At 44.2% G+C, this 15,450-nt stretch overlaps 1 protein-coding gene across 5 annotated transcripts in view; it reads left to right on the top strand.

Moving 5' to 3' along the window:
- Positions 1-12,931, top strand: part of PHKA2 (phosphorylase kinase regulatory subunit alpha 2) — a 98,720-nt gene extending 85,789 nt beyond the window's left edge. For all 5 annotated transcript variants that reach the window (XM_061627248.1, XM_061627247.1, XM_061627245.1 and 2 more), the window contains 3 exons: positions 139-192; positions 11,307-11,507; positions 12,739-12,931. In XM_061627248.1, the coding sequence (XP_061483232.1) occupies positions 139-192; positions 11,307-11,507; positions 12,739-12,912 (429 nt within the window). In that variant the 3' untranslated portion in view covers positions 12,913-12,931. The remainder of the gene's footprint in view (positions 1-138; positions 193-11,306; positions 11,508-12,738) is intronic.
- The last annotated feature ends 2,519 nt before the right edge of the window (positions 12,932-15,450 follow it).

The following is a 15,450-nucleotide window of genomic DNA, read 5'->3' as shown; positions in this document are numbered from 1 at the left end:
CTAAGAAGAACTTGTTTAAACCAACCATCCTCCCATCCAAACCACCAAATTTGTGTAATTAATTTCCTTATATTTTGATTCATTTAATTCATATTATTTACTATGTTTTAAATATTATAATGTTCTCATATGTTGCAGTGTCACGGTCTGTCTATTGATGGCTATGTCCTTCCTTCTTCAACTACAAGGGAGGTAAGACTTGAAGAAACTATTTAGTTTTGACGTAGTTCCTTGGTATAAGGATTCGTACCTTAGGTTGAGGCAGGATTAAATCTTGCTGAAGCTCAGCCTTGTCTGGTCAGTACTAGAAATCTCTTGTGGAACATAGCAAAGAAGATAATGTTTCTGAGTATAACAGAGTAATTCAAAGGCAGCCATCACACATTTTGTATTAGGAGAGCAGGTCAGAAATTTGTAAGGTTTCAGGCGTGCTTGAACTATAATACTATTTCTTTTGAGATATTAACCTTTGGAATTGTTGTTGTCTAGGTGCCCAAAAATGAGATATACTGAAAAGAAGGGGTGTGAGAATGCGTACAAATCTAATCTATTATAATCAATGTGAATATTATTTATTTTACTGGTGGGTGGACTAAATGCAGATTTAATGAGATGATTTTTTAAAATTTGGGTTAATTTTAGAAGACACAAGTGTTTGAGGCACATAACACTCTTCTTTAGACAGAAAATGAGATGCTACGAATAAAAAAATCATATAATCCAATTCTGTGCATGTTTGTTCTGAAATGTTTACTCCAATATGCCTAGGGTTACAGACTTAGTTTGCACATAGTGGCCAAACATATTTCTTTCTTAACTATGAGATTTTGCCACTTATATTACAGACTATTTTGCATTTTATTTTATGAACAACAAGCTTGCATTGCATTTCACCAACAAATATCCATTGGTTTTCAAGGCCTTTCCTTACTTATATTGGGTTCCAAGGTCTTATTATTACAAGCCTTTACAATTCCTGATAAACAACTCAAATTCAGAGGTATCATATGAGGTATCATTGCTGTAAATGTTTTATCTTTTCAAACTTTGATTAATTTATCGTGAATGCTAATCAATGATGCACAGAAGGGCTTTTGAACTAATCAAGGTACCCACAAGGGAAGGGGAGGCAATCTTCACCAGTTTTCCCCCTTCACTCTGCAGTCTTCCAAAGGGCTGGGTGGGCCCTCCAGAAGAAGCATGAAAGGGGCTGCAATAGGAAAGGGGAATTGGCAGAAATAGGGCCTTTTGCACGTTATTTACTGTTACAGCAAGATTTATTATATGCAGGTGTATGTGTTTTTAAACCCACGCATACAAACTGTGGGCCCTTGTTAAAAGCAACACTTCAGTTTTTGTGGCATAGTATCAAATAGGCCCTTGGCATTGGTTCAATATGTGTGCTATTTTCCTGTATACAATGAAAAGGGGGTGGGGGAGTGTGTTGTCAGCTCTGCCCTTGCAAAGTGTTCATAATTACTGCTTAATGAGGCATTCTAATTTTAGAGGCAAGATCTATTTTTCCAGTGTTTCTTGCATGGAAAATGGAAATGCAGTTGTTCGCTTCCAGAGCCTTCATCCCACATGGCTATTCAGTTATTTATGGACACCAGGCATCAAACAAAGACTTCTCTAGTAGTGGCAGGACAGTCATTATTTCTTGGATTAGTACCTCCTCTTGATCACTGACAGGACAAGCTTTCAAATGACATGAAGGGGACCAGGATCCTCAGGCCATCCTTTCCTGGTAAGCAGTGGTCAGGGTTCTGGCAGAGCTCATGTCCAAGTTCAGTGGTTCCATTTAGCATTCATTTTCTCTCCCCCCCCCCCGCTCCCATCTTAGTTAGTGACTACCTGGATTTCTGCCGAGCTAGCTCTCATTACCCACACACACACTAGTATTTGTTGTTGTTGCTTCAGTTTTACACTTTCTGTGTATCACTATCTCCCTGCCACCCCTTTCACATGGTTTGAACGACTCCAGGCAACTGCTCCGAGGTGCGCAGCAACCAGTGTATTTCCACTCTTCACTCCTTTCCAGGCCAGGAGTTAAAATGGCAGGCACCTATCACAGTGGCCTGGTTCTTTCATTGTTGAGCAGTTTTTAGAAAGTGGTGTCTGGGTGCAGATCCATCTTAGGCAGGTCTGAATGCAGTTGGCTCCACCAGAGGGAGAGGGTGTGGTTCCTCTTCATGCCCACCCCCACCCCCTGGGACTACAAGAGTTGACCATGAGGATCTCATGGTAGCAAACACACATGGAACTGAAGAGATAAAAGACAGACGCTGGGAAAAAGAGACAGAAAAAGCAATAAAGAAAATACAAAGGAAGAGGCACAGCCACTTTTATAGCTGCTCAGAAGCATCTAAAAAGTGAAAAGCAAGCATTTGTCCACCATTACCCATTGCCCAGGAAGCATAGGAAAAGTCAAGCAGTCATGGGTCTCTGCCCTCCCCCCAGACAAAGAGCTGCAGTTGGGAATGGGGATCTGTCCTCTGGGTGAGCAGTTCCCTACTCCCTTCTCAGAGGATCCTGCTGCCTCCATCCTATATAAGGAAACGGAACACTCTGAGGAAGATCAGGTGTAGGAACAAATAGGGCACTTTTCCTGCAAGAACTTTTTCCTAGATGGATGCCTGTGGTGCTTAGTGCATCCTTGATTTAGAAGAACAACCAAAGGTGCAAGAGAGCTCTGGCTATAATAACCCAAGGGTGGCCAAAGCAACCGTCATTTACTGACCATCAAATTCTCTCTCAGTACCATTTCCAGATCTGTTTGATAAAGGTGGTCAAAGTAAAATGGACTGATCCTGTTGCCGGCATGTTACTAACTTTCTAACTATTACACCTTACTTCACGAGTTAGATCTGTTCAAAATTCCTTTAGTGAATTCCCCAGTAGTAGACTTAAATTATACATTAGTAATACCTTCAGTGAGATTCTTTCATAGCGCTTTGAATTTTGGATTTGCTTTGGGGTGTCCTTGGCAATCTTGAGGACAACAGTGTTGAACTCTATGATTTGTAGAAAGGTCTATCTATGGTTAGACAAGTGAAGGATCACCTTTGGAAGATTCCATTGGCAACAGCCATTTTGGCAGAATAATCTCTGGCTGTGTTTGTTCTATATAAGAGCCATAGCCAATAATGTAATTCCTTATGGGGATGCTAGACTGTGCAGCTGGGAGGTAGATCCAGGATCACAATCTCATCTGGCTAACATTTCCTATGTAGGTGCCAAGCTTTTTTCATTGTGTTATTTAGTGGAATCCAAAGTTTTAAAGTAAGGAATTGTAGCTCTCTGAGGGGAATAGGGGTCTTCTAACAACTCTTAACACCCTTAATGAACTACAGTCCCCAGGATTCTTTGGGGGAAGCCAGGACTGTTTAAAATGGTATGATGTTGCTTTAAATGCATAATGCAGATAGGGCCTAAGGATGAGCTGATTGCTGTAATCTGTGGCATTGACTGTAAGGACAGAGCCAGGTTCCTGGATTTATTGATTGATTGGGGGGGGTTAAATCAATTCCTCCTTGAGTTAGCAAGAATCACCTTTTTCCTGTACTCATAGTACATGATTCTTCCCCTTGTACATTTTGTCCTCACAACAACCTAATAAGGTAGGTTAAGATGAGTGTGTGTGACTGACCCATGGTCGCCCAGTAAACTTCATGGCTGGGTGGGGATTTGAAGTCTGATCTCCCCAGCTGTTGCTAGTTTCCAGCACTTAAATGTTACAATACAATTTCAATATGTACACCTTTTGACCATTACTAAAAAAAAAAAATCATCTGGTGCTCTAGCATCTTTTCTGTTGGTATAATATAATTTATGTGGAGATGATAAATTATCTTCACTATCAGTAGAGATTTATAAAGGCTCAAATATTGTCAGAATTTGGCAATATCGAATTTTGTTGCTTAATAGGAATCAAACGTAATAAACACAAGATCTCCTGAGGCCAAATGATTCCATGTGACATCTGAGCATTTTGCCAATGGAAATTAGGTTGCTTGGCTTGTGCTTGCAATAATGAGGTCATTCTTTGGGAGCAAGACATCACTGGCAGCAAGTGGTGGTTGTTTATTTGCTTAATGACTCTCTGTAGTAGTATGCTTTGATGTAGGTTCACCATCTTGACCCTGTGTAAGCATAAGACCACAAAACCCATTTCAGCCCTCTTTTAAAATATTTGTGGGGTTTTTTGGAAAATCCCACATATCCATTATTTGCAGCTTACCCATCCACCCACCCACTTACTGGGGTGGTAAAGCAACTGCTTCCATGTAGGTCTTCCCACACTGTTGGGGCAATATGATACACCTATGCTGAACCATTCCAGAGTTGCCTCAATGATACCAACATAGTTAGCAGTTGCAGATTGGGCTTCTAATGTTAATACATAAGTGCTGGGCTTTCTCACATTACCCTGTAACTGCAGGAAAGATCTGTGGTGCATTGAGTCCCACAATGCAAGCATAATTTTGGTAGTCTCAAACCTGCAGGAAGCCACTCAGAAGTCAGGAGAGGGCAGTAACGGTCCCCTTTATGGAAATTGCTATGTCCAGCTCTGCAACTGAATATGAATCTGTGTTCTGTAAATCACCACATTGTCTTTGGACTCCTTTTCTAAGGGTAGATATGTGGGCATAGATATGTGGGCACCTGTGCCTTTTCCCCTTCACCTCTCCCACACATTTATTGTAAAAGTTTGACAAGATCCATATACACAACATTAGAAGACATCCTTAGCTCACTGCCTGCCTAGAGTGTGGGGTTAAGATATCACAGATGGGTGAACTACAGTACCTGGTAGAATGCTTGAACACTTCATCAGGATACACATCATTAGGAGGGAACAGCAGTATAGTGGCAAATTTAGAAGTGCCGGATCTTGTCATGAGGCATGCCATGTCCCCTCACACACCACGCATGCATATATGTCTCCCCCTCTCTTTGTCTCTCACACACAAACATACACACACTACACATAGATCTCTCCATCTTTGTCCAAGTGCACCTCTCCCCTGAGACCTCACATATACATACCTCTTTTTCTCTCACATGCACATAGAAAACGTATAGATCTGTCTCTCCCTTCATCACTCCCCCACAAATGCATCTCTCCCTCTTTCACACAAATCACACATACATACCTCTCTCTCTCTCTCTCTCTCTCTCTCTCTCTCTCTCCGGGCTTATCCAAACGGAGCGGGATAATCCACCATTTCCATATCTGGTTTGTCAGCTGATAGTCCTCACTTTTCGCCTTTTTGTTCGCTGTTTCCCAATGAAAAAAATGTCCCAATGAAATTCCTGATTTCAAACAGCAGATCGCATTTTTGCCGGTATTGGAAGGAGCGGATTTAACCCGCGAAAATGCGTAACACCGCACGACGTCATTTGGACGACCGAAAAATAATAAGCACACATAGCGCGCGTGTCACACATTTTGCAGTCGTTTGGATGAGCCCTCTCTCTCTCTCTCTCTCTCTCTCTCTCTCTCTCTCTCTCTCTCTCTCTCTCACTCACTCACTCACTCACTCACTCAGACACACAGACACACACGCTTAGCCCAGCACTTGTTTGGTAAGTTTAGCAAGTGGATAGGTGTGAGCGAAAATAGGAGTAGAATTACTACAAAGTCCCTCTTTTCAAAAGTCAAACAGCCAAGGAAAGGAGTTACTGCAAAATCAAAGCTAACAAAGGCTTATGGATGACTGGAATGTTGTACTAAACCTGAACTCATCAACTCCATTGCACAGAGTGAAAATATAGTTTAAACAGGCTACTGGAATATCTGTTTCACTGAAACTGTGTTTCAGTTCAGTTCATGAGTAGTCTGCAGACAGACCAAACAAAGCAAAAGTTACTACACTATGGAATTAATTTAACATTAACTGTTATGGTGTAACTGAAGATGCAGGAATAAGAGTTGTAACAGAAACAACTTTGAGACTGAGACAGGAGTGCATTTTAACAATCATGTTAAAACACAAAGCTTAAGCTGCAAGTCTTTATATGCTTACTAGGGAGAAAGACCTCTGTGAACTCAGTGAGGATGGTTTCTGACTGGGTAGGCATGTATAGGATTGCACTGTTAATGGTTTATAGAATCCAGGGCTGCAGTGATACAAGATTAGGCTGCTTAAATCCAGTATTGTAGTCCCTGTATGTCCCAGACTTTGTCCACCTTTTGTTGTACGTGCACAACCCCCACTTCAGAAAAGCTCCTCCTTGGGGCAAAGGAAGCCCCTGCCACCAGCTCCACCTTGCTGGCAGACAACAGCAGCCTGTTCCAGCCTTCCCTTCAGAACTTTTTTTAAAAAGCAAGCTCCAGTCTTCCCAACCTTTTAAGGAGATGCTAGCAGCATGAGCTTGAGGTAATATCCCTGCTGTCCCCACTCCACTCCCCCCTCCACCTAGCTGCAGCACAGTTTTTTAAAAAATAAGCTTGAGCCATGGGGTGAAGGAGGCGCAGACCACAGTTTGGGAACCTCTGCCTAAAGAGTTAAAGTGAACACCTGTAAACGTCTCTCACTGGCAGCAGCTGGTGCATCCTTAAAAGGTTGGTGAGAGAGAACTACCCTCCTCATGACATCGTCCTCGTGACTCTCCTCATCCTCCCAAAAACAGATAGTAGGAGCCCATCAACATGAAAGGGGATTCATGCTGATTGGCTGTAATGCTGGGACCTGCTCCCCCCAAAAGTAAAGGGACATTGACCTGGAGGGACCCAGAAGCACTACAGTACTAGGAGGAACCACAACATCTGTCAGTGTTTTAACTTTTTTTTTTAAAGAAAGTCTCCTGTACCACAGCTGTTTGTTTAAATGGGACTATGCAGCACTTAATGTCAATTGCAAGAAATCTTACTGCCTTCACCAATTATAAAGCTATGTGCTCACTTTGGAATACTCCTTATGCTGCATGTAAAAGATATCAGCTAGCGCCACCTAGCGGTTGAAGGCAGAAGAGCACTGTTGAATTTTGCAGGCAGCTCCTGCTTTGTATCGCTCCTTGCCTCAGTTCTCTTCTGCCTTCACCAAGATCAGCTGAGTTCTCTCTGCTCCATTGGTTCAGGCCTGTATAGTGTGTGTGGTGTTTGTGTTTGGCTTTTATTTGTCTTTTTCATTTCTGTTGTCTTCCTTTCACTGTTCCTACCCTTGTTTTTTTTTTAAAAGGGTTTTGAGTTTGTCCCCTGCTCCCGGAGTTCTCGCTGCGGCTCAAAGCCACCAGTAAGGGGGCTTCCCCCCCACCTCAACACTGGCATTCTCACTGATTGCTAGCAAGCCTCCCCACCCACCGGCCTCACAGCTTGCTCAAGCCCCACTGGAGCCTTAGTGGCAGCCATTTTAACAGCTTTGGCATCTCCCCCCCACTAGCGGCATCATTTCCTAGGGTGCACCGTAGAAGGACCAGCCGCATCTCACCCCCCACATAAAATGAGGACTGTGGCGCATTTCGCCAGCCTGTGGACTGCCTTCGGACTCCTCCTCCCCCCATACCAGCTATCTAGCAGCAATGCATAGCCATTTCAGGCACTTAGCCCCGTAAGCCCCGCAGCACGGTGCTCCCATGGGGAAAGCAACCTGCAAATTGGAAAAGCCCATGAAAAAGCTGAAACCACTTCTGCTTCCCCCTCAGACTAGATGTTGAAGCACACATTGTGGTGGGCAGGGCGGCTCAGGAAGGCATGGGGCCTACAATTAACAGACAAGCCGATCTGGATTGGCAAGGCCCTCATAAGCAGAAAGCAACCACAGGGAAGGACACTCATAGTGCCACCTGCAGAACACAGAGGGACCAAGAATCCATATCTGGGGAAGAAGGCTATCAACCTCACCCTATCTTGGATTCCATTTTTTCTACAAGATCCTATCCCGAGGTCTTTTCAGGTGTTCTAGATGAGCCAAGTCTATCCAACCCTCACAGGGCTGAGGGGGGGAATGTTCCAACTCCCCCCTTTCTCCCCACGCTCATCAACTACAGGGGCCGGGACTCCAGTCATATTTTTCTCAAGCTCAGCCTATCCAGTTACAACTGTCAGCTGGCTCACTTCAACAATTAAAGGACCAGCTCAGGGACTCTCTCTTGATGGACCTAGCCAGAGACCTATCTGCCTGTGCAGTTTCCACATTGGTAGCACCACAAACTCAGACAACATCTAGAGCACTAGTGATGCAGGGTTCTATTGCTGGCTGCTCATCTGCTCACACAAGGCCACCACAGAACTGCACGTCACCGGATCCTTATGCCCGCACCCAGGGCAGGCATCCCCAATCTCCAGAAGATACTCTGCTCAACCAAGACAATGACCTAATTGTCCTTGACGAAGAAGAATGGAGTGGGGACTCAGAATCGGAAGAGATTTCAACCAATAGGATTTTTCAGGAGGCACACTTCCTCCCCCACCTGTGCAAGGCAGTGGAATCCCTCACTCTGAATTCCCCAGAGGATCCTCCTGCCCCCTCAGCATCAAGGGTTTCAGTGGTGTTTCCATACCCAAAACCCAAGTCAAGAGTTCTAAAACTCCCATCTTTACTTCCCAGAGTGATCAAGTCCGAATTGGATGTTCCATTACAATTCAAGAAGTCTGTTCCGATAGCTAACAAATACTATACACTGGAACAACACATCATGGACCAGCTGAAAGTCCTGCTGATAGATGCTCCCATAGTGAATTTGCTGAATCTGTCTTTGAACCCAAATGGATCAGGGCCTCCGGAGGATCCATGAGTGTATAGTATTTGTTAGCTGTCGGAACATCTGGGAGCCACTATAGACAACTCAAGAAAGAGTAAACAAGATACACACACAGCAGTGTCAAGTCTTTTGTCTTCTTCGGCAGACCTTATGCAACTGGTGCTGGTTTGGGGGTTGGTGGTGTCAACCTTCCAAATTACTCCTTGGGCGCGCTATCACTCTCGCACCCTCCAGTGGGTGCTACTGCCCTTCCTAGGAGACATAGCATCCAGGCGACACTGCAGAGTAGCATTGTTACCACTAGTCCATCAGTCTTTACTATGGTGGACTCATGAAACCAATTTGCTGAAAAGGGTGCCATTCCAGGACCCTCCTCGAACTCTGATCATGTCAGACGCCAGCCTGACGGGCCGGGGAGTCATCTGCAACAGCCAAATAGTACAAGGAAAATGGACATCACAGGAATCCACGCTGCCTATCAATCTCCTGAAGCTTTGGGCAATTTGTCTTGCCCTGATGTGCTTCGTGAAGTTCAGACTGTTGGGGGCGGTGCTGGTCAGGACAGACAATGTGTCAGCCAAATCTTATTTGTACCGTCAGGGAGGCACATGCTCCCCCCACCTCCAGAAGGAAGCTGCTCTCCTTTTCCAGTGGGTGGAGAGAAATGTGGACTCGATCCTGGCAGAATACCTCAGGAGAGAGGACAACAACCAAGCAGACTGGCTGAGTTGAGAAAAACTGCATCAGGGAGAATGGAAGCTTCACCCATTAATCTTTCAGGAGATAGTGGAGCACTTCGGCAGCGGACCTGTTTGCTGTCTGTCGCAACCGCCAGGTAAAGAGATTCTTCTCCAGGTATGCGACGCCAGAGGAGGAAGGAATAGATGCTCTGATGTCCCAATGGCCTTCACCACGTCTGATTATTCCCAGAGTAATCCAAAAGATCCGAACTGAAAGGGCGACAGTCCTGCTAATAACATCCTGGTGTCCGAGGAGACCTTGGTTTCCAGAACTTCTTGACCTATTGGTAAGGGGTCTGCTCTCTCAAGGGCAGCTCCTCCACCCAGACCTGGGGTAGTTGGCGCTTCATGTCTGGAGTTTGAGAAGTGATGGCTCTTAAAGAAAGGCATTCCATCACAAGTGCTGGAAACAATTATGGCCTCTAGGCGTCCTTCCACCGTTAGAATATATGAGGGTACATGGAAGGCCTTCTCAGCCTGGTCTCAGAAAAAAGAGAAACTGCCAAGGAAAGCAATCTCATATCAATGAGATACTATACTTCCTACAAGATGATTTATCATTGGGCCTCAGGCTAAACACCCTAGGCTTCGCCGATAAGGCTTTGGCGTTATCGGCGATCCTCTCCAAATCTCCAGACAATCCACTGGGATCTCATCCTTTCCTCGTGCATTTTCTACAAGGGTCAACTATTTCAGCGCTACCTACAGTTCATCGCTACCCGACTTGGGACCTGCACAAAGTGTTAATGGCCCTACAAACCCCCCAGTAAAACCTTTAAGTCAAATTTATCTTCATCTGCTTTCTTTTAAGGTCTTGTTTCTCATGGCCATTATTTCAGCCCGTGGAGTGTCTGACCTGAATGCCCACACTGTGGATAGGCATTTCTGTGTGTTCCATAAGGATAGAGTAGTTCTCCACACAGTCACATCCTGTCGTCCCGAAGTTCTGTATACCTTCCACTGTCAACAAGAGCTGGTGCTTGTCTCCTTCTGTCCTAATCCAGTTCACCCCACAGAGAAGGCGTGGCGCTCTCTTGATGTGAGGAGAGCCCTTAAGGTGTATATTTCTAAAACAAAATCAATACGCAAAACAGTTTATTTGTGTCTTTTCACCCAACGTCACTAGGGAATAAGGTTTCCATTTCTATACTAGCTAGGTGGATGAAAGCATGGGATATGCTTCTCTGGGACTGGCCTGCCCGGCCAGAATAGTGGCTCACTCCACAAGAACGGCAGCCACATTAGCAGCATTCTCACGCAATGCCTCTGTGGTGGAGATTTGTAGAGCAGCTACATGGGCCACTCCTCATACATTTATTAAACATTACAGGATAGACACCTATGCATCTGCTGAGGCGGCCTTTGGGAGGAGAGTGCTACAGCACGTCCTCTTGGATCACTAGTGTTTTCAGCCCTGTGATGTTCCCACCCTACATAGGTCAGCTTTGGTATGTCCCACCTGATATCATTTTTTACATGCAGAGGAGAAAAGACATTTGGGGTTACTATGAAACAGTTTTCTCTCTGCATGTCAAAAGATATCAGGGCCCTTCCGTAGCAGGGCTGGGCTGCAGTTATTACCACAAAATAGGCGTCTTGCAGACAGTGTATGAGTGTTGTTGTCTTTTATCTTATGAGTGTGATTCCTATTGTTCCTTCCTCGTTTATTGACTTGTCATTGAGAACTGAGACAAGGAACGACACAAAGCAGGAGCTACCTGCAAAATTCAGCAGTGCTCTTCTGCCTTCAACGGCTAGGTGGAGCTAGCTACTCACCTGATATCATCTTTTGACATGCACAGAGAAAACCATTTCATGGTAAGACCAAATGTCTTTTTTGTTTCCCTTTGTCTCTTGAAGATGACAGCTTGTGAAATCAAGTTTGCTGTCCACGTGGAGTCAGTGCTGAACCATGTACCCCAGCCTGAATATAGGCAACTGCTGGTGGAGGCTATCCTTGTGCTTACATTGTTATCAGAAATAGAAGTTCACAGCATTGGGGGCATAATTCATGTGGATCGGATAGTGCACATAGCAAATGATCTCTTTCTTCAGGAGCAGGTATGTGTGTTGAATTTTCTTTTTAACAGGCAAGCAACAAATCCTAATTTTTCTAAAAAACCTATTATAGCATCATAGCAATAATTTATTTTCTAATGTGGAAGCCCTTCAAACTTCTGATCAAATTCCTTTTAAGAACAAGTGCCTATATTTTTTCTGACTGTGACACATAGGTCACATAAAAGCTAGTTACCCAAAAGTATAATCTCGTAAGGATTGTTATTAGTCAGTTTTTTATTAGTTTAGAGAACATTGTTTTTAACAAATGAAATATCATGGACAGGTGTCTTGCTAGTGTTGGATAGCCATGTGTTTTTGGTCCTAATCCACATTATTGCAAGGTGGTGGGGGACTGCACCTGCTTCTTCTCCTTGTTCTTGTCACTGTTCACTTCCTTGGTGGCCAGGTAAATAGGCAGCATCAGCAAGGAGAAGGAGGGCCAGGGGGCTCTTGGAATTGGCAGTGGGGCCCCTGTTGGGGCATGGGCCTCAGCAGATACCAGACCATACCTAGTTCTGATGCCAACACTTCTGTTGGTGTAGTAATTCGTGCTGCTTTAGCTAATGCCAGGGATATGAGATAAAACCAGCTGGCTTCTGCCTTACTTTTCAAGAAAAAAAATCTCTTACATGTTGCAAGTTTTGGCTACTGCATCTGGCATGTGGAATTGAACACTGGCCCATGGAGCAGGACAGTGCACTAATTCCAAGTGACAAGGGGTAACTGGAAGTATAAGCAAGACCTAACAGGTGGGTGGAAGACAAGCAAGAATGTACTTGGTAGAGGAGGGGAGCCAATGTGGCACCCTCCAGAAGTTGTTGGACTACAACTCCCATTGTGCCTAATCACTGGCCATGCTAGCGGGTACCAATGGGAGTAGGACTCAAACAACATCTGGCTATCTAGATACTTGCTATCTGTGCAGTAGAAAGTCACATACCACCACCCTACAGCAGAGAGGTGATCAGTTCAGACTAAAGAGCAGACTAAAATTGGCACAGAGGTCCCTCCATTAGCACTATGCAAGCACATGTTTGACTGGACAGTCACCCCAACTGATGTCAACCGCTCAAAGCAGAGGTTGATTATCCAGCTGTGTGCTTGCACAGTGCTGATTGATAAACTCTCTCCTCCACCCCTGCTACTGTCTTGGGCTGCTTAAAAGTACATGGAGAAGACCCTTCACACTATGCTAGTTTTAAACCTTTGCTTCCCCCCCACTATCTTCCAGAAATCCCTTGGAGCAACTGATGGCTTCTTGGAACAAGACTTAGGCACGGGAATCTGCTACTACTTTTATGACAGTGCCCCGAGTGGGGCTTATGGAACGATGACTTACCTGACAAAAGCGGTAGCAAGTTACCTACAGGAATTCCTTCCAAGCACAGGCTGCCTGATGCAATAAATGGTTTAAAATACCAGAATGAGTTTTTAAATCCTTCTTTTCCCTACCACCCTCACTTGACACACACACCCTTAATTAACCTATAGCTTCCTTCACTCTGCCTCAGCACTGTGAGCATCATTTGTGCTGGAGATGTACAATATACCACCACCATCACACAAGGCATTACGTTGCTCAACTCTCATGCATAGTAATCTGGATCTGCTGAGTTATGGGTCCATGAAATTAAATAGTGTGCATTAGTGCAAAAGGGGAAAAATAGACCATAACTTTTGGGCATTTTAAATGCAAGAGAGAAAAATGTATCTAGCATTTTTCTGTTTAAATTTCCCTTCATTTAAATGAATTCAACATGCTTTGAAATAATTGAATATAATTCTTCTCTTACACCAAGAATGGGGAGCCTGTGACTCTCCATATGTTTCTGGACTATAGTTTCTGTCATCCCTAACCATTGGCCATGGTGGCTGGGGCTGATGGGGACTGGAGTCCAGCAATATTTGAAGGGCCACAGGGCGGCTTACAAAAATAAAATCAGACATGTACATAATAAAATTGTAAGCAGTAAAATCACAAAAACATTAAAATAAATTAAAATACATAAAATACAAATCAGATACATAAAATTATATACATATATATATATATATACACACACACATATACATATATATAGGGATTGGTACTAAAGGGACTACAAAGGTAAAATTTAACATAGAAGGCATAAAATCAATGTCAGGCTCTACCTTCAGTCCCTCCCAAAGGCTCTCCCGAACAAGATCGTTTTCAGGAGTCTTTGGAAAACCAACAGGGAGGGAGCAGAGTGAACTTCTTGGGGTAGGGTATTCCAGAGCCTACCGTATATGGTAAGAGACATAAATATCCAACATAAATATCCAAAATTTAATATGTTTACCTTTGAACTGTTTGAGAGCATCCAGATATTCCACCTTCATGATAGCAAGGGTACATTTGTAACAAATTTCCATAGGTGTAGCCGTGTTCATCTCTCTTGCTGCAAAAACCCTTAAAGGGTTTGTAGCACCTTGACAAATTTATTATGGCATAAACTATTGTGGATTCAAGACATACCTGATGAAGTGGGCTTGAATCCAAGAAAGCTTATGCCATAATAAATTCATAGCAAAGTTTTCAAGTAAAAGATTGCCAGTTTGACCACTCAGTATTTTTAGTCTGTTTTTGTCAGACACCTGCATAGATTGAAAAATAAATGAACAAGATCAACACTGAATGACTACCTGGAGACTCATTTATTGAATATAACTTACAGGCACATTAAGCATCTTAGAAATAGAGAGCCTGTTAGGATTAAAATGGAAACAACCAAGATTTGCTGGTTCACTTTGTCAGCAATGTGGCTGTAGCCACTAGAAAGGAACCACCTACGCTATTCCTTTGACAAGCTAGACATGTCTAGAAAAGGGAAATCTGTTTAGTTCTAGCCAGGATAATAAAATCTTACAAGCAGACATGGATTGCCGAGTATCATCACTCAGCCCAATTTTTAAATAAATATCCTATATTATAGATATGGAGTTAGTCATAGAATCATAGAATAGTGGAGTTGGAAGGGGCCTATAAGGCCATCAAGTCCAACCTCCTGCTCAATGCAGGAATCCATATCAAAGCATTTCCAACAGATGGCTGTCCAGCTGCCTCTTGAATGCCTCCAGTATCGGAGAGCCCACTACCTCTCTAGGCAATTGGTTCCCTTGTCGTATGGCTCTAACAGTTAGGACGTTTTTCCTGATGTTCAGTCGAAATCTGGCTTCCTGCAACTTCAGCCCATTATTCAACTCTGGGACGATCGAGAAGAGATCCCAGCCCTCCTCTGTGCGACAACCTTTCATGTACCTTTCATGTACCATGGGTCTGTCCCAAATAATATCTGGCCCCACTCACGCTGCTGGTCATACTTTGGACCTTGTTTTCTGTATTGGATGGGATGTTGGTGATCTTGGTGTGGAGGAACTTTCATTAGTTCCATTGTCATGGACAGATCACTACCTGGTTAGGTTCAAACTCACTGCGACTCAGAACCTCTGCAGGGGTGGGGGACCGATTAGAATGGTCTGCCCCAGGAGACTGATGGATCCAAATGGTTTTCTGACGGCTCTTGGGGATTTTCCTGTCACCTCGGCAGGTGATTCTGTCGAAGCCTTGGTTGACCTTTGGAATGAGGAAATGACCAGGGCGGTGGACACAATCGCACCTAAGCGTCCCCTTTCGCGAATTGGAACCAAGCCTTCTCCTTGGTTTACTGAAGACTTGTTGGCGATGAAACGCGAAAGACAGAGACTAGAGCGACGCTGGCGGAAAACTCGGAGCGAATCTGATCGAACACGGGCTAGAGTCTATTTAAAGACTTATTCCGTGGCAGTGCGGGCTCAGAAGAAATATTTCTTCTCTGCCTCCATTGCATCTGCTGGATCTCGACCGGCGGAACTGTTTCGAGTGGTCAGGGGTCTCTTAAGTTCTGACCCCCATGAACTCGATGCTGACCACTCAGCAACCCGC

This window comes from Rhineura floridana, chromosome 5, assembly GCF_030035675.1.
Source record: "Rhineura floridana isolate rRhiFlo1 chromosome 5, rRhiFlo1.hap2, whole genome shotgun sequence".
NCBI classification, from domain to species: Eukaryota; Metazoa; Chordata; class Lepidosauria; order Squamata; family Rhineuridae; genus Rhineura; species Rhineura floridana.
This window is presented reverse-complemented; position numbering and strand designations above follow the sequence as displayed.